This window comes from Cricetulus griseus (genome assembly GCF_003668045.3).
Source record: "Cricetulus griseus strain 17A/GY chromosome 1 unlocalized genomic scaffold, alternate assembly CriGri-PICRH-1.0 chr1_1, whole genome shotgun sequence".
Taxonomy (NCBI): Eukaryota; Metazoa; Chordata; class Mammalia; order Rodentia; family Cricetidae; genus Cricetulus; species Cricetulus griseus.
In genome coordinates this window covers 77,162,884-77,188,261 of record NW_023276807.1, presented here as the reverse complement: position 1 = coordinate 77,188,261, position 25,378 = coordinate 77,162,884, and the positions used below count along the sequence as shown (strand labels likewise).

The 25,378-nt window shown below is 42.1% G+C and overlaps 1 protein-coding gene across 6 annotated transcripts in view; it reads right to left on the bottom strand.

Annotated features, from left to right (window-relative positions):
* Positions 1-25,378, bottom strand: part of Sptbn1 (spectrin beta, non-erythrocytic 1) — a 158,585-nt gene that overhangs the window by 43,387 nt on the left and 89,820 nt on the right. For 5 of the 6 annotated variants that reach the window (XM_027387933.2, XM_027387934.2, XM_027387935.1 and 2 more), the window contains 10 exons: positions 20,464-20,615; positions 11,380-11,553; positions 9,347-9,438; positions 7,227-7,307; positions 6,786-6,901; positions 4,782-4,894; positions 3,893-4,080; positions 2,162-2,279; positions 1,086-1,244; positions 196-498 (listed from right to left, as the gene is read on the bottom strand). In XM_027387933.2, coding sequence (XP_027243734.1) covers positions 196-498; positions 1,086-1,244; positions 2,162-2,279; positions 3,893-4,080; positions 4,782-4,894; positions 6,786-6,901; positions 7,227-7,307; positions 9,347-9,438; positions 11,380-11,553; positions 20,464-20,615 — 1,496 coding nt within the window. The remainder of the gene's footprint in view (positions 1-195; positions 499-1,085; positions 1,245-2,161; positions 2,280-3,892; positions 4,081-4,781; positions 4,895-6,785; positions 6,902-7,226; positions 7,308-9,346; positions 9,439-11,379; positions 11,554-20,463; positions 20,616-25,378) is intronic. The other variant, XM_027387937.2, reaches the window with a different exon arrangement.

Genomic DNA, 25,378 nt, shown 5'->3' with positions numbered 1-25,378 from the left:
CTATGAAGTGGTCTTTGTTACAGCTTTTCTGAAGGGCTCATCTCATTTAGCTTGTGAGCTTGTGAGCAATGTAGCCTCACTCTGACTTTGCAGATGTGGGCATCTGACAAAGGACCCTGATGTGTGATTCCCACACAGGAAAGGTCTGGCTGAAGCAGCTCTGCCCCTCCCTATTTTCTTTGAGTCAAATGTTACCTTCATTTCATCCATCCAGTCCATAATGTAAAGCATTTCCTGGAATATCTTTTGCAGCCCCAGGTTCATCTCAAGACGCTGTCTCCTGGCCCTGAGCAATTCCAGCAAGTATTCCCAGAGCCGGATGACATTGTCCTTCCTCGCTGTAATGCGCTTGATGTCATGGTAGTTCTCTGCTTCAAGTTCCCTGGCCACGGCCACCACAGCCTGAACACGTTCTTCATATGCAGCAATGTCAGTCTCAATGGCCTCATGTTTTTTGGTGGCGGCTTCAACTGCAGGAAGGTCAAATCCAAAATTGTCCTACAGAGAAATAGAATGAAAATAAGTTAAGTTATCTAATCAGAAGGGGTGGGATTTTGGGGTGGGGATGATACAGACACAGTACACAAGCCAACTCTGCCTTTGGAGTCTCCTACTTCATTGATTTCTCACTTCCCTAGGATCCTTAAAAACTCCACAAACAAACACATCAGCAACCTCTAATTTTACAGCGGAGCCTGATTCATACCCAATACCTGACTTAAGATACTGACTCAGGTGGGAATTTGTCAGGCCTAGGGAAAAAGGCTGCTTTTGTATTTCATTGCCTTATGGGGCTGGCTGGTCAAATGTTGATGGAAAAGAGCAAGGGGGACTTTAAAAGCTTACAGGAATATGAATGATTCATACACTCAATGACCCTGAACAAACTGCTCGAGCTCCTTCCAAGTCTATGAAGAATATCAGAAATTTTAAATATCTTCTTTATGGGAAATAAAAAGTTACTGGCCAGCAACTCCACAACAGCGGATATTGGCGAATGCTGCCCTGTGCTCCTAGGCCTCTTGGGGAGGGTCAGTGTTCCTTGACTACTTCAGAAAAATCTGTGTTAGTAATATGGACAGAACCTGAGACACCAGACGCTGGTTTTCGCTCAGCCATGTCTCCCTCATAGCTGCCTTTCGATCGAATCTGCGGGCGAGCTGTTCCAGTTTTTCCTGCCTTATGAGCTCATTCCGCAGAGCCAGTTCTCGCTCGTGTTCGGCTTTTTCCAGTCTTTCCCAGGCCTGCAGAAGTGGAGAAAAAAAGCATGGTTTCCTACAGTGTTCAAGGAACTAGCCTTGGCTTATAGCAACAGCTAGGTATTTGTTCAAAGGATCAAAGAACTTGAAAGGGAAACCCTGTTTCTACCCTTGAGAAAAATATGTTTTTTCTCTCTCAACATAGCTTTAGGGAACATTCTCTTATCAAAGCCAAAGGATCCTGTGTCATAAGCTTGGAACAAAAAACAGTTTTAGGATAAGGAGCAATACAACTATAACTTGTAACTAACTCTGACCTGAAAAACATAAATTGACTTTCGTAGGACAAATATAGTAGGAATTTCTTACTCATGCTGCATTAAAAAAAAAAACTCACAAGCATGAATTTTTCTTTCAAAATTCTGACTGACTGCCCACATGCAATTCATTCCTGAAAATGTCTAACTTCATGTTTTTAAAAAAAATTCCAAACATTGAATGCTCATAGGATTCTGTGTGCAAATGAAGTGAATTCTAGCTTTTTCTAATTTCATTTGTAAATAATACCACAGTACAAATTTATACTTGTTGGCATACCAGGCACCACAGTGGAAATAGCTGGTCTGACAGCCTGTCTGATGGAGGCAAACAGTACCCAAAGCCCATGATCTGCAGAGACGCCAAGCACATGGAACCAAGATTCCAGTTCCCCTCTATGGCCTGTGAAGATGTCTGAGTTGACAGCTTCACACAGATGAGGGCTTAAACTGAGTATCTGGATAACAAAGTAAACACTGTGCCAAGGCTGCTGACAGAGCTCCAGTGGACTGACCTACCAGAACTCTTTGTTGGACCTTCTGCTATCCCTAGCAACAACAGTGAAGGATGCTGTGAGTGCATTTTTCTGCACTCTTAAATAATCAGGCAGAGAACCAAAATATGACCACGTGGTTTAGTTTCACCTTGTTGATGTCAGAGATGAGCTTCCCTTCCCGGGGCATGTAGACCTTCTGATTATTAGCTCTCATCTTGCTCTGAATTGTGAAAAGCAGCACCTCCAAGTTCCCCTTCTCAGTAAACCTGAGTAGAGAGAACCAGCCATAATCATTACTATACCTTGTTCCTTCAAGAACAAAAATTCATTTGTTAGAGAAAAACCTATACCTATTTCACACAGTCATGAAATTTTAAATCTACCTATCTCTGGCTTGATTTTTTATATAAAGTTTATATTAGTGAAACAGCAACAGGTTGGCAATTGGTCCTAATGAACTTTGGACTGCACTGCGGCATCGTTTTGTGGCTGGCTGTTGGCTGTTTTTATATTTGAGGGCATCAGGGGCACAGAGTACTACTATCATTAATCGCCTAGACCAGTGCTTCTCAATCTGTGGATTGCAACCCCTTGGGAGTTAAGCATATCAGATATCTTGTGCATCAGGTATTTACATTATGATTAACAACAACAGCAAAAATAGAGCTATGAAGTAGCAATGAGAGTAATTTTATGGTTGGGGGTCATCACAACATGTATTAAAGGGTCACAGCTTTAGGAAGGAACCAATGCCCCATGACAATGGATTTACTTCATTCAGAGAGGTGGATGAATAGATCACCAATAGTTATTTCAAATATCTAACCTAAATGTTCAGTGGGTTTCAGAGACCTCCCTCAAAGAATTCACACCTGAATTTTCAGAAGAAATAAAAGGACTTTGGTAATAAACAAGAAATAAAGTCTGTAATCCTTACTCAAATAATTATGTTAAAATATTAACTTAAAAATTACACAAAAGTGTTTGGAGAATGGGCTCAGCAGGTTAAGAGTACTCGCTGTGCATAAGAAGTAGAGCTCAGATCTCTAGTACCTGCATTAAAGCTGACACAGCTATGTTGACGACCTAGCAGGAGGGTAACAATGATACACAGCACAAGGATTACTGCTAGCTTAGTTTATGGTTCATTGAGATATCCTGTCCTAAGTGAGTAAAGCAAAGCAATAGAGCAGGACACCAGACACCCTCCTCTGGCCTCTGAGCATGGACACAGATGTGCGTTTCCAAACACACATGGGTGTGTACATCACATACACACTTGAAAAAGAAAAAAAAACTTTTTAGGTAACAAAACTTGATCTCAACTGATATGCAATGATTGTCTTTATCTAACACAATATTAATGCTACCACATACTTTTTATAGCTTATTTTCTCAGACCCACCCAGGGTTTTATAACATACATTATACCAATATATATATTAGCTTTTCTTTTTTTCTGAGACGAGATCTTGATATATAGTCCAAGTATCCCTGAACTCAGGATCCTCCGCACTTGGTGCTCTAAGTGCTGGGATTTCAGGCATGTACAACCACACCTAGCTTCTCTGTGCTACTTTTCTAAAATCTCAAAGTAGAATTTTGAAAACATTCAATGTGAGGGTTTTAGAGAAGGGACTAAGGACTTGGGCCAACCCTAGGTTCTCACATATCCCGTGTACCAATGATACAGTCCACTACAAAGAGCTCAGGGGACACATAATGTATAAGAAGTTTCAGCAACTAGAACTCAGGCAAGGAGGAAAACAGGACAGTACAGAAGTCAGAAGCCATTACAGAAGTCAGAAAACAGGTGTCCTTTGGCTGCTGCCATCTCTCCTCCCATATTAATGACAATGCATTACAATCTGCCTCTTACTTAGGTGGTTTCTCCACTGTGCGGTAAGTGTTGAATGCCTGAAGCTGCTGCTGGACCCCAACCAGTGAATTTGCAAATTTGCGATTATTCAGAATAATGATGGTTTGTTCAATCCACTCCAGAAGGTCAGAGGCAAGTGACTCATACTTCTCTATCATCTTCTCTGTTTCAATAGCATTGTCAAGCACCTGTAATGAAAGGTTAGGAAACCGATACCCACATGTCACCAGTCAAGGAAAACATGCTGCAGATGTTTCCATGTGAAACGCACACACTAGATGACTAGCCTTCCCATAGTTCTGTTTCTGGCAGAAGCCTTTTCACTTCAGCGCAAATGGGACCCAGACCCTATTACCTGTGAGCATTGACAGCCTAAGTCAACTGAACTGGTTCTGAAGTCACCCTACCTCAAGGGAAACACTATGATGACTTCAGAAAAGCAAAGACACCTCTGGATTGGGGTGCAGGGAGGAGAACAAAACAAAAATGAACAAACCAAACAGGAGCAGGTGAACTTTACCCATATGAGATGAAAAAGACCTGAGACCAAGGCTTGTTAAATCATGGTGAGTAGGATTTCATGACCACAACAGAGCCAATTTAGTTAAATTTTCAACAGTCAACTTCCATAAAGGATGATCAAAGAGGTTCCTGTCTGAAATCCCGCCTCCCCTCCCAAATTTCCTTTCCAGAGATTGCAGCAATTCCTCTACATCTTATTACCCTTTGGAAAGACGAGGATTCTACCTTGTTCCTGCCACTCACAGAGGCCACAATGAAGTGCTGCTTACTCCTGGCAAAGTAGAGCCCACAGAGGAAGAAGGACTCAAAGGCAGAGCAGGGAGGTCACTAGTTATGTTTACAAGCTACTACACTCATGGAAGCTCACCTTCCCAATCCGCTTTCCTTCAACAGCCAAGGCCTTCATCTTAGAGAAGTAGTGGTAGTAGGTCACCACATACGTGATGATAGACTTCTCATCAGGATGGTCCACGCTGATATCTGTAACCAGAGGACTTTGCTCAGAGTGCCACTCACCATGCAACCACCAGGGCAGCAGAAGCAAGCTGGAACAACTGTCTAACAGTACTTAACAGCCCAGAGACTTCTTATTCTTTGAAAATTCTCCTATCACGTGTTGTGGTTAGACATCCCATCTCGGCCTATGGCACACTCATCTCTGAACATCTTTGTCTCCTTTTACCCATATCGAGCTAGTGACAGAATTCTTAATGTCACAGTTCAGGCCCTCCTGTTCACATAAACAAACCTCAAACTGACGCCCTCACTGTAGTCACCCCATTTCCCTGTCACCCCACTCACTTAACTCAAGCTGACCATCTCGAAGGACAAACACAAAAGTGCCCTTCAGTGAGGGAAGCATGGTCCCTTTAACTCTTTTTATCTTGCTGTAGCTTTTCTTTGCTTTCCCCATTCTTCCTTCAAATAGTTATCAGGTTTTTTTCTAAGTAAGCATTACTCCAGATGTTTCTAATTCCACAGCAGAATATGTGTCTTCACCATTTTTCATATGTGCCCCTACTTTCTGATACTCCACATTCCTCACAACTACCCTTTGCCTGAAATGACCTCTACCCACACTCACTGTCTGGCTCAAAAGGAGCAGCTCCGGGGTTACACGGGTATTTCCCATTCCTGTGTCTAAATTACTGTCTTCTTCCTGCCTTGGGACCTGCTGTATGGATACACAATCTGCCTTCTACAAGGTATTATTTACTCATGATTTTTGCCTACAAAAATTGTCCTGTAAATGTATGGTCAAAGTATATTTACTGAGTATGGAAGCAAATGAATAACAACCTAGGACAGATTAAACATAAGACACATAGAAGTAAGAGGCTCCTTGTAAAAATACAAAAGGCTAGACCTAAGGAAAACATTCTCACAGCAAGGAAGGGTTTAAGACTGATCATAGCTCAAGGAATTTTAGCTTCCTGTTTACATCAAGAAATCAGTTAATGGGTTAGCGCAAAGATAATTTTATCTTGACTTCCTGTAGTAAATCTTATGCACTGGAGAATAGAAAGAAACCAGCTTGGCAGCCTCATGACATTAAGATGCCCTTGGAGAGTTCAACTTCCTATTCTATATTTATAACAACTTTAAACTTTCACACACATTTTTGTCTATAATATTTGCTTACAGCTGAGAGAATCTATAAGCCTCTAGAATTGCAAACCAAATAATCCTAATATATTTTAAGTATTTCTCAAAATTAGAAAAAGTTCTTCTATAATTCCACATTGTGCTGGGACCTAGAAACGAAGATTTTATAGACTTCCCCAGAGAGGTCAGCTTAGTCATCTATAGCAAGCTTTGGCTACTGCTGGGATCCAGATACTTCCTATCAACTCCACACAGATAAGATAGTCAGTCATAAGAAAAACTGCTACTGTCATACCCACTCACATATTCCTTTCCTTATTTAAGCTCCAGCACCCTAAGAGTGCCCTTGTTCTAAATCTCTGCATTCCCGTGAGCATCAGTCAAAAAGCATTCACTGAGTGCCTATGCTACGTTCTCTCTGTGAGCACAGGTGCCAAGAATCTCCACTGACACCCTACTGCCTGCTAGACTTTAGCCTGTAAAATGCAGGCCAACCTCCTTCCTAGGGGTGTTCTCTACACCATTCCCACAGAATCCCTCAACCCTCAAAGATGCCTTCTTTTCTGGTTCTTTACCTTTGCCCATGACCCTCTCTCAGATCCGTCTTTCGAAGCCTTGTCAAATGTAACCCATCCTACAAATCTAACTAACTGCCATACGTGAATTTTAAAGCTCCTCTTCCTTTGATCCTTCTCAAGCTGTGCTGTACACAGAGAGCACACCAACACAAGACTTTACATTAATCTTTCACATCTAGGGTCCTTACCTTCAGGATCTAACAGTTTAGTGAGGCCAAGGTGCTGCTCTGCGAGGTTAAATGCATTCTGTAGATTGTAGTGTGCATTGGATTTCTTCAGTTTATCAAAATCTATCAGATCTGGCCTATACAAAATGACAGTGGAACACCAAAAAACATTATACCTTGGAAATAATTCAAGTGTCTAATGAGACATGATAATTGTTCCAGAAATGCTAAAATACTTAATGGGGTAAAATTACAGCATCATGGAATCACCAGAGACTCATTTTAAAATAATTACCTTTAAAGTTTATCAGGCAAAAGAAAGATAATGGAATGAACTCACACATCTCCCTATGAATGCAGGAATTTCCATTATGGGCAGTATCTAAGCCACAGATAGGAGATACTACAACTCTTCTAGATCTGCCATAGAAAAATGGTTACACATGCTTTCTTCAGACTTACCGGTGTTTGTGTATCAGAGCATTGAAGGCCATGCCATCCCTCCAGCTAGTGGTGAAATTGTGGATGTTGACATTGGGGTACCTGCCAAAGACAGGGCACAAGAGCAAAGCTTAAGAGAAAAGGCTGTATTCACTGTAAACTCAAGGTCATCTATCAGTAAGGACAATGAAGTCTGAGCCTATGTCCCCTTAAAATCAAATTGCTATGAAATAAAAATAAAATAGACAGCTGCGTGTCTTTACATCTACTTGTTAATTCAATTCCATAAAAAATGTGAACTATGTTCTAAATCTACAACATTATTCTTACTCAGGAAAAAGTGTCCATGATCTTGACCGAGTCTATAGCTTTTTGCTTCTTGTAGCTTTGTATTCTATCTGCCAGGGCTTCAGGGCCCATTTCACTGGGATCTGAATTCATATACCACCAGGACAAAGCTTGCCAGGACTGCCTGGCCATGTAATAACCAGCTCTCTTTTTTACGTACAGTGCTTAATTGAATTGATGTTTTCTGAAATTAGAACATTCCTAGAAAATTTTTCTGTTTGAAATCCACCTCTAATGAGTTGGCTATTTTGCATCACATTAATCGATAGTAACTTTGTATCTGTAGCTTTCATCTGCTTATTAGGTTATAACAGTGTTCTCAATCTGTTGGGAGTTAGATAACAGATATCCTGCATACCAGATGCTTATATTAATTATAATTCACAACAGTAGCAAAATTACAGTTATGAAGTGGCAACAAAAATGATTTTATGGTTGGAGTCACTACAACACAAGGAACTGTATTAAAGGGTTGCAGCATTAGGAAGGCTGAGAACTGCTGGGCTATAAACTATGTTTTTCATGCTTAACATTCATTGTTTACACCTATGGGTAGCTAGAGTTTTTTCCTTTTTGAAATTTTTTACATTTATCTATCGGATTGGGTCGTTTCTTTTTTTTGGGGGGGGAGCGGAGGATACTTGCGGGAATGAATTCTCTCATTCCACCATGTGGGTCCCTAGAATCTAACTAAGGTCATCAGGCTGGATAACAAGTGCCTTTATGGCAAGTGCCCTTAACCCACTAAGCTATCCAACCAATTACGGTGATAAAGAACTGGTTCTCTCCTGGCACGATGGGAGGAGGGCACAGGGCCCTCACCATTCCCAGCCCTGCCTGGGGATGAGAAATTTGAGGGACAGAGGCACCTCAGAAATGGGCTATTTTTGTCATAGATCTCGAGCAAGGGGCTGATAAGAACTCTTGTTTTCTTCAAAAGGAGAATTTTTCATGTTTGTTCAGTTCAGAGACATTCTTGAATGCAATTTGGTTGGTTAAAATTAAAAGTTAAATTTTTTTTTTCAGTTAAAAAAAAAAAAGAACTTGTTCTCATTAAGAATCAAGAATGCTAAAATAATTTCATCAGCACTTTACAGGACTTAAAAGTATTTATTCACTTTTATTTACATGTATGTGTGTGTCTGTGAGTTTATATGTACCATGTGCATGAAAGTGCTCACAGAAGATGGAAGGAGCTGGAGTTCCAGCAGTCTTGAGCCACCTGCTGTGGGTGCTGGGAACAGAACCTGGGTCCTCTGGGAAAGCACTGGGTGCTCCTAAGTGCTGAGCCACTTTTCTAGGGATACTTTAAAGGATTAGTACTAGCTAAATATACAAAATGTTAATAAGCCACAAAAGTCACAGTGCTATAAAGGATCTCCAAATTGGGTTTCAGTGAAAGACTACAAGGAAAACTGGAAAACTAGGACAGGTTTACATAATAACTATTTCTAAGTTTGCTGTGCAATGCTCTCCAAATGGCAGAAAAACACCCAAATGCATTTTAAAAAGAATGTTTCTAAGTGACTCTTAGAAATGTTTCCAGAATTTTATAATTAAGATATAATGGTGTGTGGAGCTTTCTGATAAAAAGAACTGATTAAGAAAATGACAGGCTCCAAGTATAAACCAGAACTCCTTCAATTCTGACAGCCAACACACCAATTGTCTACGTGTTCACAAGACTTCTCAATGGGAGCCATGGAAAAGATACTTGTCGACACCTTTGATTCATGACCACAGGGGAACATAATCCTGGGAGATGCTCAGTGCCCTTTTGAGTTCACACTCACCCAGCTGTCTTCATCTGGCACCACAGCAGCAATGCATCCTTGGCAGACTTTTTCTCTTTGTTATCTTCAGTCTCCACACTGATATCCTGGATCTAAAGTTTAAAAAGAAATAGGAGACAAACACCCAAGTTACTGTCCTGACAGGCACCGAGGATTATGTTTATATTTATATAAAACAGACTGAAGTCTCATCCTGCAGACTATCTGCTCTAAATGTAAGAACTGTCAGGTTCACCTCAGAATCCTCAGGAACTAGGTTTCCTATTCTACAAAGCCAAAGGGATGACTCATTGGTCACCTGAATGCCTCCCTAGCACCTATTAAGATCATGTATGGCCCATCTTTCCAACTGCAAGCTAGCTTCATGGTTTCTCAGAGAAACCAAAAAAGAAATATTTTGCTGAGGCACTAAATGTGTACTCCTGAAAACTGACCTGAACTCAAAGACAGACCTGATTGAATGCTATGCTTCCACACTCTCTCTAAGTTCACAAACAAGCTCAACATCAGACATAAAGCCTGGTCTAATAGCATAAAGGTCAAACTGAACAAGTTCTACCATGTCCACTCAAAATCTTAGTTGTTGGGCTAAGAGGCACCTATCAGTTATATGATAAATGCTCCCAATTGTCTTTTGTGGTTTTTTCTTCCCTATAACTGAATTTGGGACAAGGGGTGGGAATACAAGTAATGATTCATTAAAGCTAGTGAAAGGAACTGCACAATGTCAGCTACCAAAACTGTAGACAATGTACTAGTGCCAGCAGTCTTGCTTCTCAATTTCTGTATAGGCTCAAGTACAGAAACAGCACACTCACAGTCAACATCACTCAATGCAGTTCACTCTGACAATTCTGCAAATGGCTTTGTGTGCCTGACATGGGTACTCACCTGCTGGCAAGGGGCCACATGGAAATGTTCTCATCACCACAGGCCAAAGCAATAGATGGCATCTTCAATAATAATTCAATAAGCCTATTTAATTAGAATAGCTGGGACTGGGCCCTGGGAATCTGAATTATGGAGATGTTTTCTCAATGGCAGCAGCCATGAAGGCAGGGGATGGTCTCCCGCTGTAACACTCTCTCCACACACAGAGATATCCAGAGCACTGTTACACTGAAGCTTAATCTCAGAACGGCAACAGTGATGGAAGGACAGTCTCAGAGTTTGAACAGGAAAACTATGACAGTTAAAATTTGATTTTTGATTTCTCTTTCCTTCCCCTTTGGGTGAAATTTTTCCTTACTCAGAAAAATCAACAGTTCTTTACCAAAAGGTGAAAACAGGAGGGAAAGCACAAGGACACAGTCATGCGGGAGGCAGGACTGCTGGGGGATGTTTGTAGAGTAACCTGACACCAGGGTACAAAGTTTTCCCAACACTTCAAATGGTAATTCAAGAGCCTGAGCACAAAACTTGTGCTTGGAGACTGAGCCAGGCCTAAACTGAGGTGCCTCTCCCTAACACTGTGCGCCTGTGCTCACCCAAGGCAGCCTGAACTGAACCCTACACAAACAAGGCTCAAGGGAGTTGCACAAAATGACCTTGAGAGTGCTTTCTCACAGGAGGCTTCTATACACAGAAGCAGTCCATCACATTAATCATCACCCATTCAAACACATAGACTTTCAGCTCTTTCCTCCTGAAAATTGCTCCTTCACACCCAAAGGAACATAAGAAAGTAAAAATGGAGCCCCTAGCCTTCAAGGCCACAATTCAGTGAAGTCTGGACATCCTAGAAGTGCCCAGCACCAGTCACATTGCTTGACTTTTGTAACTGAAAACCAAACGGCAGAGGTCAGATGTTCAGAGGTCCCGGGGAAGCAGTAGGAACCCCATGTCACTGAGTCCTCTCTGACAGGAAAGCCAAGCCTGTCATGGGCACTGAAATGCAGAACATGGTGGCTCTGACATTCCTCCAGAATGGCAGCAGCCTGGTCTCTCTCGGGGGCCCTGTGGATAGGAAGCTCATGTGTGGAGAGCTAGGCTAAGTTCTTTAAGCTGGCAGCCTCCTTAGCAAAGCTCCTTACCTGGAATCGTAGAATGATGGTCCAGATGAGGCCGAGGGTCAGCCGGTGATTCCCATCCACAATGTCATGGGAACCCATGTTCTCAAGATGGACTCTCTGCTCCTTCAGGAACTGAAGGGCCTTGTCTACATTCTCCAGACAGTGGATGCGCATCCGTCCCTTTGTGGGTTTAGGCTAGAAAGAGAGAACAGAGGTAGAGACAGTTTATCCAGCATGCAGAGACCACTCCTGAGGACTACCCTGAATCACACATGCTCAGCCTGTGTGCTATCCCGCCAAAACCAAACTGAAATTTGTGTGCACTCATTTGGTCCAATTTCACGGAGTCTCGGTGCTACTGCTGCCATCCACAAAGGCATTGGTGAGGATCAATTGACCATTTTAAATGTAACAACAGGTTGCTCTGGGCTGGGTCATTTCCTAAGATTGACTTAAGATGAAAATGGGAGAAATCAGGAGAATTTCAGAGTGGTAGTTTTATGAGGCTAGAGAAGGGAACAAGTAAGAAGGTATGGAAAAGAAAGAAACAAGGAGGAGAGGGGGAAGGGACAAGGTATCTAAATACCTCAAATATCTGTTCATTTTACAATTATGTCAACATGGAAAAGAAGCCATTGGAAGGGGAACATTTTGAACATTCTTGCCAAAAATTTATAATTTATTCTCTCTCTCTCTCTCTCTCTCTCTCTCTCTCTCTCTCTCTCTCTCTCTCTCTCTCGCACGCGCACACACATACACACACAATGTTACTAGGGGAGCTCAAGAGATAACTTAGTAGTTAAGAACACTGGCTGCTCTTCTAGAGAACCCAACATGGCAGATTTGGGGTTTTGGTCATGCAGACAGAAAAGGTTACAGATGCTTAGTAAAGACAAATCCAGAAGGAAAAAACCTAAATGGGTTACAGTGTGTTTGTGTTTTACAATGTACATAGTCTTGGGAGAGAAAGGGTATATACAGTCATAGATATAAAAAACTTTAGAAATAATAAAGTCCTTAAAAAGGAAGTGAAAAGAAAAGGCCACATGAAGATGGGAAATACTCAGGAGTCTGGCTCCTGAGTTACTGTGTTGTCTTTAAATTGTTTGACTACTAATAAACAAGCCATAACTGTTAAACACTGGATTATTGAAACTGCTAGATTAAACCAACCTATGTATTTTTAAAAATATCTTGAATTCAAAACAGAAGTGAAAAGGTGTGTTGCTTTGGGAAGAGAGGTTATGCTTTTATTTCCACAGGAAATGAGAGGCTGTGGACTCATTCCAGATTAAAGATGATCAAGTTTGATTAAAGAAGACTCCCTGAAAATTCTGACTACAGATATAAAGAAATAAACCTTAAAAAAAAACCTACAAAACCTGAAAACCAAACGGCAGAGATCAGATGTTCAGAGGTCCTGGGGAAGCAGTAGTATATGCTTCTCTTATTGGTTAATGAATAAAACACTGATTGACTGATTGGCCAGGCAGGAAGTGACATAGCTGGGCAGAATCAGAATATTAACAGGGACAAACAGGAAATCACTCTTTGCTCTTCTTTGTGGAGATGCTGAGCCAGCCATCATCATGAAGCAAGCAAAGGAGCTGCAGGTCTGGTAAGCCAAGACCACGTGGAAATACATGGATTTATAGGAAATGTGTTAATATTTAAGACTGAGCTAGCAAATAAGAAACCTTAGCCAAATGGCCAACAGTTTCATAAATAATATAGCATTTGTACGTTCATTTGGGACTGAGGCAGCTCTGGGACCAGGCTGGTGGGAAGAAAACTCACTTTACAATGTAATGTATATTTTACCTGCTCCAACATAAAACAAAAAAAAATCATCTTTGGCTAACTTGGCTAACTTGTGTACAACAGTCTACACTTGTACTAATACAGATATGTATGTTACCTTTAAAAGTTTATATGTATTTTCAGAGCAGACACCAGTGAAAACAAATGGCCCAGGTGATCCAACATCTCAAGAGAGATCAGAAACACCACAGTCTGTTCTCTGGGGGACAGTTTAAATACTCTATGGGAGTGGTCCTGAGTATCTCTGGGAGAGGGGCCATCATTTGGCAAGCTTTCTGAGATGTAGCAGGGTTTGGAGGGAGATGGGGGAGAGGGCTTTCGTGGGACCTTCACCATAACAATGGGCATCAAAGAAACTTCGTATGGACTTTGCTTTCTTTATGGCAGAAGCTAGCCATTTGGGAGGGAAAGACTCCCTTGCCTCAACTGCTGACAGAATACTGTCTAAACTGAACTGGAAGGACACAAAAGAAAGTGACTGCCAAATTTTGCCAAGACAAGGTAGGACAGTCCTTCAAAATCGCTGCTTCTCAGAAGTCTGTCAGATACGCTGGGCCTGAAGATGAAAGTTGGATGTCCCAGTGTCATAGAAGAACCGAGGGTGACTGTCTAGGCAGCCTGATGTCCTTGTGGTGAGGTAACATTTCACCCTTCTGAGGTCTTTGATGGAGTTGAAGACTAGATAGTCACAGTTAAGTTTTCCTTAGTTATGATAAAAGGTAAATTAGGTATAAAACTTTAGACTCACAAAGACAAGATGAATAATAGAATATTTTCTCTAAATTTGCCAAATACAAATGGACTGGATATTTTAACTGTAATTTTTACTTCATAACTGTTTTAGTTATATATAATTTTATTATGTTAAAGTTAAAACCTTCCTTTTTAATTAGACAAAAAGGGTAATGCTATGGAACAACTTTTGTACATTGTACATATGCATTACTCTCCTTGGTTAATAAAGAGCTAGCTGGCATACAGCTGGGCAGGCAGGGACTAGGAGGGAGAGCCAGACTAGGAGTCTCAGGAGTTGGGAGAGACAAAGAGAGAAACAAGATTGAGGTGCTATGTTGAAAGAAGGTCCTGCCACGTGGCAGAGGGTAGATAAAAAAATATGGGTTAATTTAAGTTATAAGAGCTGGCTGGAAACAAGCCTAAGATAGCAGCCAGGCATATATAGTTAATATTAAGTCTCTGTGTGGTGATTTGGAGTGGCTGCCAGGACACAGAGACATTCTGCCTATAACAGTACTCAGACAAATTGAGGGAACAATAAATTATTCTCAAGAGGTGACAATGATTTCACCTAATTATATGGGTTCCAACATGAGAAACTTCTTAGCTGCCATTTACTGGGCACTACTACATGTACTACTACTCTCTGTGGTGGTTTGTGGCTAATCATATTCAATTCCTCACAAAAGCCATGACTGAGGGAAAACTATTATTCTTATCCTTTTATTGTCAAGGGGATAATCTCTCCAGCTAACTAGTACGTTTATGTTACCTAAGAACACAGAATACAAACAAGAGTGGTATGCATGCCCATGTGAATGGTAAGGACTCAGTTCTCATCTGGCAAATAGTTTTAAGAGCTATTTATATATTATTATGCTTTACATTCTCAAAAGGAGTAAGAAACTAATGACAAAAACTGAACACAAAGGGATAGGGTAGGGGTGTATCTCTCAAGCTGCCCCTCGAGAGTGGCTGGCTCTGCCAAGGAGAGGAGCCTACCATCTTGCCTTCACTGATTATTATCAGATTTCTAGGATGGCATGGGACTATTCCCATGGCAACACATACATTTATGTCCTGTATGATTATTGATTGGACAGTCTCAACTGCCATTCAGTGGATGGATAGACATCAGTTTCATGGGGCTCAGATCCAAGTAGCCTAGGCAGGCAGGCAGGCAGGTTGGTGGGTCCTCTTAAGGAAATGTCAGTTTTCACCGACCTTACTTAAATCAATTTCACAACTTCCCTTCACAACTCACATTGTTTGTTCATTTATTTATAACTTATGCTGCTGTTTTTCCTGTTTCTCCTTCCAGGATATCTCTTCTTGTCCCAAATAACACCAATTATTATTGTCCCTACTCCAGATCCATCTTCCATCAGATTCCAAAAGAGAAAGAATCATGGAGTGAGCAAACATGAGGACCTGAAAATATAATTCTAATTGCCCATCAGAGTCACTAGGTCAAGCCCCAACTCTGAGAATCAGTGTAGTCATGGGCTAACTCTCCTTCCCTGCATGGACGCAAGACCTTTTGAGAGCAAAGAATGGGGTGGGTGCTCCCTCTCAGGCCCCTAACTCTGCCAACTGCCCATGCAGCGTACTTACTTTTTGTATGCAGAGACTGAACCCAGGGCCTTAAACATGGTAGACAAGTGCTCTTTGCAATGCATCAGGATTTACACACTATGGAATACATGATGATGGCAGGGCTTGCTGTCAAGAGTCTAGAGGTGGAAAGAACAAATACTTCCTGGAACTAGTCTGATTTCTATTTTAAACAGAAGAGGACACAGAAAGGATTCCTGGCAGGGTATTCAGTGAAGGAAGGAGGCTTAAGCCAACTATCCCCCCTTAGTAATTCCCTCCTCTCTTTTCTCCACAGAGACCCAAATGAACTTGAAGCTATTTAGAGAGCAGAACGGAGATGGAGGACACAGAGAGCCCCAGACCTAAAAAATACCTTAGTCTGCATCACCACACACATACCTGCTTGGCCTGGATACTGTCTCAATTCCTGAGTTATAACATCTTCAAAGCAAAGACATTGAATTCAGTGGTCACTGAAGTCACTTCCAGCTATAGAACACAAGCTAGGTACTGCAGAGCAGAAGACTTGATCATGCAAGGTAAATTTTAAGTGCCTGATGACCTGATCAAGTGAAGAGGAAGCCAGAAAAGATACTAAATGGCTCAGGAAATCTGTGCAACCAACACTTGTATTACTCATAGATGTATGCCCCACCCACCCACAAAGGAAAACATGATATTGCACAACTGTGGCTGTGGCTGTGGCTGTAAGATGGAGTACTTGAGGCCAACCTGAGCTGTAGCTGTAGTGAGACCATGTCTCCAAAGAGAAAACACATCTACTGACTATACACATAAAGCCAAACTCTGTCTGCAAATTCTTCCCTACCTATCAAACAATGAACTGATTCAGAAGAGTTCTAAAGTCAGAGCAGATAAGGGCCCTACCCTCAACAGTTTATAAACTCCTAAAACCCACACACTCTCCCAGGGCTAGAAAGCCAGCTTAGGGGTTAATCAAGAGTACTGCCTGCCCTTCTAGAGGAGCCAGGTTCAGTTCCCAGCACCCACATGGCAGCTCAAAACCATCTGTAACTCCAGTTCTGATGCCCTCTTCTGGCCTCCACAGGCACCACACAGACATGGCACGGAGATAGACATTCAAACACCCATACACATAAATAAAAGTAAACGTGTATTTTTAGGGAACTCCAACTAAACAGGACACTTGCCCAACTGTAGAGTCCTCTGACAGAACCCAAAGAACCTTTGTTCTCAGTGTGAGCATTAGAGAATGCTTTCTTCCAAGCTAAATCTGACATCATGGCCTCTGGCTGCTTAACCTGAGCCAGTTCTCCAGGGTCCAACTGAGCCTCAATTCCTACTAAGATTCTGGGACACTTAACCCAAAGGGCTCCTTCCTTTTCTCTTCCTAATTCCAGGGCTTTGGTACCATTCTACTGGCACTTTAGTATATGGTTCCTCTCACTATTATTTCACTTTCCACATTTATATAAGTAGATGGCAAATCAATGGGAGTATGAGTTCTTCCATGGCTGATTGTTCAAAACAAAGTACTTAGAAAAAGAGCCCAGCTCTATGATTGGTCCACAAAACTCTGTCTCAACAAACAATACATGCTGGTATTATCACTTAACAGAGACCTTGGAAGAAAAGAGAGGAAAAACAAAAGTTCATTCTAAACAGTTCAATGTGGGATTTAAGGCTTAACAAATCTCATGGTAAACCTTACCTCTTCTACTTAGCTCAAGCTGTTCTGGAATCATTGGCTGTAAAACCAACAGAACAAAACAAAACACCTAAACATTTTTTTAACACCTAAACTTTTTTTTTTGGTTGATTTTTCTTCTAAGAGACTGATTAATGGAGTAAGACAACAAAACATTAAGGCAAAATCAGTAAACATCAGGCAATTGAAACCTAACGACATCTGTGATTGAAAACAGCAGGCACTGGAGAAGCCCCAGATCTCTGGAAAGACTTGCTCTTAGTCAGAGGGGAGCTACACCTGGCAGCAGCAAGGCAAAAAACTGGCTATCTTCCCTAAAATTCTTCTTTGTCAAAGGGGCCTGCCTGGAAGGGTTGGAATCATAGGCATTGATTCACCATTTAAGTGCAAGCCTAATGACACTGTGCTGATTATATGGTGGGCAAGCCTCCACACTTTTAGTCTCAATCTCATCTGGCCTTAAGATCAAGTCCAGTTAACCAAGTGGTGGACAGAGGTTCTGTGTTTATGTTTTTTCTGGCTAAGATGATGCTAGAGTAAACAGCAGTCTATATTTTTAATACAATTTTGAAATAAGACCTTCATGAAGAGTTATAGTCTTCTGCGATTTCTAACAAAACACCAGAAAGGCATGCTTTTATTTCTCATTAACTGATTCCCAGTAAGTAAGTCTTATTGCTCCATGGCTAGACATACCTGAGTCAAGTAAGGGGAGAACACTTCTGGATATCTAGCATGTAGGGCCAAGACTACAGGTGGAAATTTCTCTTCCCAACAAGGTCAGAATCAAGCAAGGCAGAGGGCTACCTGAAACCTCTGAAACGTATCTAATTCCTTTTATTAGGCTAAATCCAGGTATGTTCTGGATCTGAATCTTTTTCAGGTTCACTTAGTAAAAATACATACATACAGAAAACTCCCCTCTGCAAAATGATCCAAAGCTTCATTAATAAAGTTTGTATATTCTAGTCACTGAAACATGTATCTACTATCCCCTCTGAGCTGGTTGTAAGAACTAAGACTAAATCACTTAGTAACTGAGACTAGACTGCAGATGTGTTATCCCAGGTTTTAGATTGAAGGTGCTGGAAACTAGCATAGACTGAGTTAATTGGCTGACTGCACAGTGAGCTTGGACATTAACTAACACCAGAACTAATAATCATTTAATCAGCTTTGGAATCTGAATATGGAGGAATCCTTTGGGGTACAGTGAAGTCTAACAGCCTCAGGAGCCAAGGACAGAATATGGTTTGTGTCTCTTCCAGAAATAGAGACCATGACCAAAGAAATAGGAGTTTTACCTCACTGTATATAGGCTTCTTACTTTTTGAATATGAGCAATTAGACTGCCCAGTCTATAGTCAAGATGGCTGTTAGGAATGGATTATCAAAGAAAACAAAATCTCTGACACTAACTACCTAAGATGGTTGAGATAGTGGGCATCTTCCATTCTTAATCCCTATTCTCCTAGGTTTTTGAGTCATTGAAAAAAAGGGGTGTGTGTGTGTGTGTGTGTGTGTGTGTGTGTGTGACAGAGATGGGTATAGTTCTATACACTGTAATCTCCGCTTTTGGGAACTTGAGGAAGGAGGATTGTTAGGAGCCCCAAAGTCAGCCTGGGCCACAGCAAAAGACCCTGTCTCACAAAAAAGAAAGCAAAAAAGGCAAAAACTTACTGCTAACAGCAAATACCAAAGGAGGATTTACTGACACACAAAAATTATACTTTGCTAGTTGCTATTTTGTTTTCCCTGCTTAGATAAAGGTCAATGGGGCCCCAATCATGGACACTATCACCACCATCAGTCTTCCTGAGCTGTGGGTATGAAAAGGTAAACATTTTACTTCACACAACCTAAAAAGACTGAACTGTGCTAGGACAAAATTAAATGTTCAAACCAATCCCTATCTGTGTGACCTTTTATTATTCTGTCAAAGCTATCATCAAAGCATAAAAAAAAATAAATTTACAGGATTAAATGAAGAAGGGGGAAAGTCTGACAGACAGAAAAAGGACTGGTTATAAAGATTATATTTCTGTAAGACACGTATCACAGTAACTTTCACCTAGGTTGTAAAACAAGTCTCATTGCAAGAAATCAATCAACAACTGTTCTGTTGCCTCCCAACAGGAGACCACTGTCCCACAAAAGCACCACCTTCTTGCAGCCATCTGCACAGAGGATTATTATCTAGTCTGACCTATAAACTCTCAACAAAAAATGAAGCATTAACACCTACACACCTGGACAGACACAATAAAGATGAGAAGAGGCCTGACCACCTTCTGAAGGCAAGACTCTGTTCTTGACCAGAGGGACATGGAGAAAAAAAAATATCACTTTCATTTCTATTGAGGTTTCGAGATGCAATTCTGTTCACAGACTCCTAAAAGAGGAAGGTAATACCCTAGTCTCTCACCAGTAGTCAGAGGTGTAGATTGATCTGCAAAAGACCCACTGCAGCTGTCAAGTTATAGGGTGGACATCAAGTTAAATATGGGACTTTTTTGGCAGCCCCATCAACTACTGGTATCACATTTTCCTGGTGACATCAGTACAGACGTGGGGCTCTATCCACGGGCACCAGCCTGGCTCAGATACGCCACCATTTACAGAACTACATGAGCTCTGGTGGAAAGCAGAGCGTGTGCTTTCACCTGCTGGGCCAGTCAATGAGTGGCTTAAGCTTCAAAAGTCACATTACTAGGACACAGTTTTCACTGTAGACTAACAATTTCCTGCCCAGAAGAGAAGAGAAGGGTGAATTTATCTCCGTTCCTAAGGAGATGACACAGCATCAGCATGTAATATCACCCCCAAAACATAAGGAAAGCAGGAACAGGGAAAAAAAAAAAAAAAAAAAAAAACTGCCAGAGGCCACCAGATTCAGTCCTTGCCACCTTGAGATGGCAGCTCAAATTTTCCAAAGAATCATCATCAGTAAGACATAAATTTAAAACTCCTTCCATGATCTCATGTAAGCGGCAGATTCATCTCAGAGCCCATCCAAGCCTGGCCCTTCTGTTGCTAGCACTCTGCCTTAATAGCACAATCAGCTAGGATCTTCCCTACAAAGGAGGCAGGCGTCTCAAAAACAAAGCTACATTATTACAGTTCAATAACATCACCCAGAATCAATGTGTTTATCTCACTTATCAAGATTCTCCTCCAGAAAACATTCTTAATTGCAGAATTTACCAGGAGACAAGCTCACATTTGCTTCTTCAAAAATGTTTTTCCATTTAATAGTTGCTTACCAGCCTCTCTCCAGAGAGGACCTCCAGCAGCTTGATGAGCATCCGTCCATCTCGAAGGTCAGTGTACAGGTCAGTGATTCGGCAGGACACCCGAGCAAGGTGGGAGTTGACCCATTTGGTGAAGGTCTTCTTCTGTACTGCTTCACGCTCATCTGTAAGCAAAGAACTCACTTTACCACCAACCCAGCAGGGGCAGCAGCAGGTATAAGCCAGCAAAGCCCAAGAGCCCACACAACAAGAAGACATCAGCAAAACTAAACTCAAACGAAACCTCCACTTAGCTCTTCCTTCTAGGAATGTTGAGATTTGGACAACCCTTGCACAAGTCAACTCCCAGGCTTGCAGGCAGCAGAATCCAGCAGATGATAGCATGTAGTCTATCAATTTGACTACAGAGCTTCTGGTGACATACTTATCTAGTGTTCCCCCAAAGGTGAGTGTAGTGCAAGTACTACACAGTACATGAAAGAGTACGGGGCACAGAAACTTGGGAGACAGCAGGAAACTGCTTCCCTCACTACAAAAGCCAAGATAATACCTGACAAGGTAAATTTACTCATGACTGTGAATCAAGGCCAGAGACCACCGGATATTCAGAGATTCAGTCACATGTACTGTGACAACAGAGAAAACAGGTAACATGGTAAAGTGTCCAGTCAACAGGAAGGTACATTCAGGGCCCAATGTTCTGACAATACACTGAGACTACCTTCAGTGTCTTCTACAGATTAAGCACACAATGATCATCTCCAATCAAAATTTTAACTCCTCACTGAAAAGGAACCTACTGGTATACAATTCAGAGTACAATCACTGAAAATTCAAGGCATCTGGAAAACAGTATTAAGTTTTTTAAGCCTCAGCAATCCAGACTTTGTCTAACTCACATCTGAAAACGAACTCCTAGAACTGGCCCTTTGAGTCACCCACAAATAGGCTCCCAAACTGTTTTTGCAGGATGCTCTCATGGGGTTGCTGAAGACCTTCAAGAGGCATCCACAGGAGCCACCCCATTTCCTGACTGCAGGATACAGAACTAAACAACTGCCATTTATATACCCTATCTCTGGTTCCACCAGAGCGGAAGTCCCATATACTGTCCATGTTTACAACACTGCTGTATTGAAAAAACTATCAGGTAGTATGTAAATCTCATTCCTACAGATAGGTATGTGGTCAGTGGGTACTGGGTTCCTAGACTGGCCAGGGGGACAGCAAACAGTCCTGAATCCGGAAGGCTGTGCTGAAGCCTCCATCCCACCTACCACAGTAAGACAGTGAGTCAGAGACAAGGCTAGACAAGCTTGTACTGTCACACTCCAAGCCAGGTACCTGCCAAGACCCTGGGCCTCCTGCTGCAGTTAGCAGGCCCTTGATGACCAGCCTTTACCTATGCAGCAATCCAGCCACTCAGAAAGAGGCCTTCTTCAGGGACAAGGACGAACCAGAAACAAAGTACCAGGAAGAGTAGGACTGGGGGAAAGAAGAAAAGGCAGCTAAGGGCATACTGCAGCCTGCAAAAGGAGTTATGCTAGTAACACCATCACAGGTTGAGATCACATGCATTATTCATCTCACAATCATCATGATGGATGGCAACCTTACCACCACAACTCAAGCCTAATTTTTGTTGTTGTTTGCTTAAAGTTTGACTGCTTTGAAAAAGTAGTTCAGAACAGAGTACAGAGACACATCAAATTAGGGATATTTCTAGAATGTACCCCCCAAAGCTAATAATTCCTGATTAGATATATTTAGGACTTACTAGTTTCTTTAAAAAATTATAGTTTCTTGCTTGGCAGTGGTGGTGCACACCTTTAATCCCAGCATTCAGGAGGCAGAAATAGGCGGCTCTCTATAAGTTCAAGGCCAGCCTGATTTACTGAGCAAGTTCCAGGGCAGAGAAGGCTACAGAGAAACTCTGTATTGAAAAAACCAACTAAACAAATAAATACAAATTTTCTTGTATATGTTACAAGAAAGTGGAAAATGTCTTTAACAGAACCCGTGATGAATATCCCAGGCTATTAATGAAGGGTTTGAGGTTCAAAGTCGCTACCACACTCTATCAAGAGAATAAGATCAAAATGAAAACCTGCTTAGATTCAAATATTTCTCAATAAACAAATGCAGTATGTTCCACAGCCCACCACTGTCCCTTTGGGTGATTCCTACATTAAAGAAAAATTGCTAGCTTCTTTCACATTCAGATGCAGAAGGAATCCTGCCCCAGAGTTACAGCTCAACCCCACCCCCCACTCCCACGGAAGTCACAGAGAGGTCAATGGTGGCAGCAGAGAAAACTGAACTCAAAGGTTTCCAAATTCGTGTTAAGGAGGCTCCCCAGAGCTTCAGTGTATGCCTCAGAAGCTCTAGGAAAGGGGAAGGAAAGAAAAGAAAGAGAAATCCTGTACATGCCTTTCCCCCAGTTTCAGGCTGAGGAAAAGTACTAGATAAACCAAAGACTCTGAGCTCCACAGGCTGTCACTACCACCACTGAAAACGGCAAAGATTCCACCGAAGGACTGGACAATGATTGAGGAAGGGCAGACACACAGCAGCAGGCCAGCTGATGTGTCATGCTCTAAAGGAGTGTGTGCAGAACAGCGAGCACTTCAGAAGCAACAAGGAGGGAGGGAGGGTCTACCCAGTGGCCCAGATGAGGATGACGGAACTGTCCCTGGAGACCCAGGCCTTTGTTCCACCCTTCTTGGGAAGGCAGATGACATCATGCCTGTACTCCCCCTACCCAACCCCAGAGAGGCAAGGGGAAGTAGGCCAGAGACCTGTAGAGGAACAGAAGGCCCTTGACAAAGACAATGGAAGACAGTCCAGAGGGTTCCCAAGCTCGAGCTGCTGTGGCTGGCCAAGCTATGGGAGGAGGTAGTGGGAACTGAACGGAGAACAGTGCCTGCCAGCTTTCGGTCTTATGAGCATGAGGCAACTGCAGTGAGATGAGACAGGGTCCCTTTAAGTGCCACACTGACATGGTTATTTAGACAAGTGGTTGATTATGGTCCCCAGGGGACACTGACTAATGCCTACAGACATTGTTTTATAGTGGTGACTGAAGGATAGGTGCTACTAGCATCTAAAATGCACAGGACAGCATATATATATATATATATATATATATATATATATATATATATATATATATATTGCTGACCATGCCAGGGCAAGAAAGTCCAGTTTAAAGGTTCTGGGCTTTTATCAATCATAAATGGAACTAGAGTGTATCAGTCTAATCAGACTACATAAGCTAGAGAGGAACACCTGAATTTCAGATTTTGTTCAGTCATCTTTCTCTTTGCCTACATCAAAGCCCTTTTGAGTCTAACAGACTCCACAGTAACAGAAAGCGCTTGCCTTCAGGCATACTCATTCCACAAAGGGCAGGCTGCAAAGCAGAATAGGCATGGTGCTTGTATGGGTCAATGACAATGGACATTGCTTGACATTTCCACTCTCCTCTTACCCTTGTAGGGCATTGTATGGCTGTTACCAAATCCAATCATACAGATACATCCTCAGGACTCACCTAAAGACTGTGGCAAACAGGATGATAAAGTACCCGGATGCACCCAGACTATTGTAACTGTTCACGAGGTTACTTCCCTCTGCACTCTCCATAAAAGAAGCATTCTCATGTCCAACCACTAAGACATTAGCAGGGATGGTGGTGGTGGGTGGGTGTGGCGGGGAGTGGGTATCATCTGCTCGAAAGAATCAATCCTGTAGGAGCCCTCTAAATCAATTGTTTTTCTTGAGTGAAATAATTTCTTCTTCAGCACTTGGGCTGAGCCTTCTGGTATAAGCAGAAGACCTACACAGTGGTTCAGGGCCATCCTAGACCATTGTGAGTGAAACCCTGACTCAAAATACAATGTAAAAAGGGCTGGGGCAACTCAGTGGTACAGTGCTTGCCTTGAATGTGCAACATCCATTGTCCAATCACCGATATCCTCTAAACTAAAAAGATAAATGAGTAAAAATCCCAACAGGGTTTATAAAACCACATGTTACATGTGTGGCAGGAGGTTTTATGACCGATTAGAGAAGATAATGTCTCATTTATAATTTTTCATAGAACTAATGGCACTTACTTAGCATTTAATATAGCCCAGCCCATTTAAAGTTTTTAAAGTTGTCACAACTGTATCATGAGGTAGAAACTGACCCCCCAAGCAAGCTGGCTCCAGAGCCAGGCCTGTCAATGACTGGGCAACAGTATCTCATGTACTACACTTGGGGAGGTGCAAAGATAACACATTCCCATTACACGAGAGTCAGAATCACCGTTGCTTTCCCATCTACCCAAGTCTTCTGAGTATGCTTCATCCTGCAGCAAGTCTCTGACATTGGGATGATGTTTCCATGGAGACCAGATCTGCCTCTGCTGCCTACCACAGCTTGTTCCACCTTCAAAGCTAGAAAGCAGGTTGTTCTTGCCAGATTTAAATACTCCTCGGTACCACCTTTCACAGTGATTGTCTTTTCAACAGCTAGCACATTCAGAAACAGTGATGGAGAAAATTAAGTAAAGTGCAAAAAGGAACCAGTAGTCCTGCACGGGTGGAGCGTGGTAATGAAGCTATGTGGTGAGGCAGAGCTGGAAGAAGGCCCAAACTGAGATCATCAGCCTCTCATAAGCACACATTTCAGCAAAACTGTCCCTGTAGCTCTGAGAAACTAGAAACTAAAAGTAGCTCTGAATGTGAAGCCCCAGGCAGGTAGCTCTGAGTGTGAAGCCTCAGGCAGGTAGCTCTGAGTGTGAAGCCTCAAGCAGGTAGGCTGTTAGCTCTACAGACTGGTCAGTAAGTACCAAGCAGACAAGGAAATCCACCCTCAAGAGATGGTGATGTGTCAGCTCTGATCTCTTAAGCAGTGGGTGAAATCCTGTGACTACACTCAT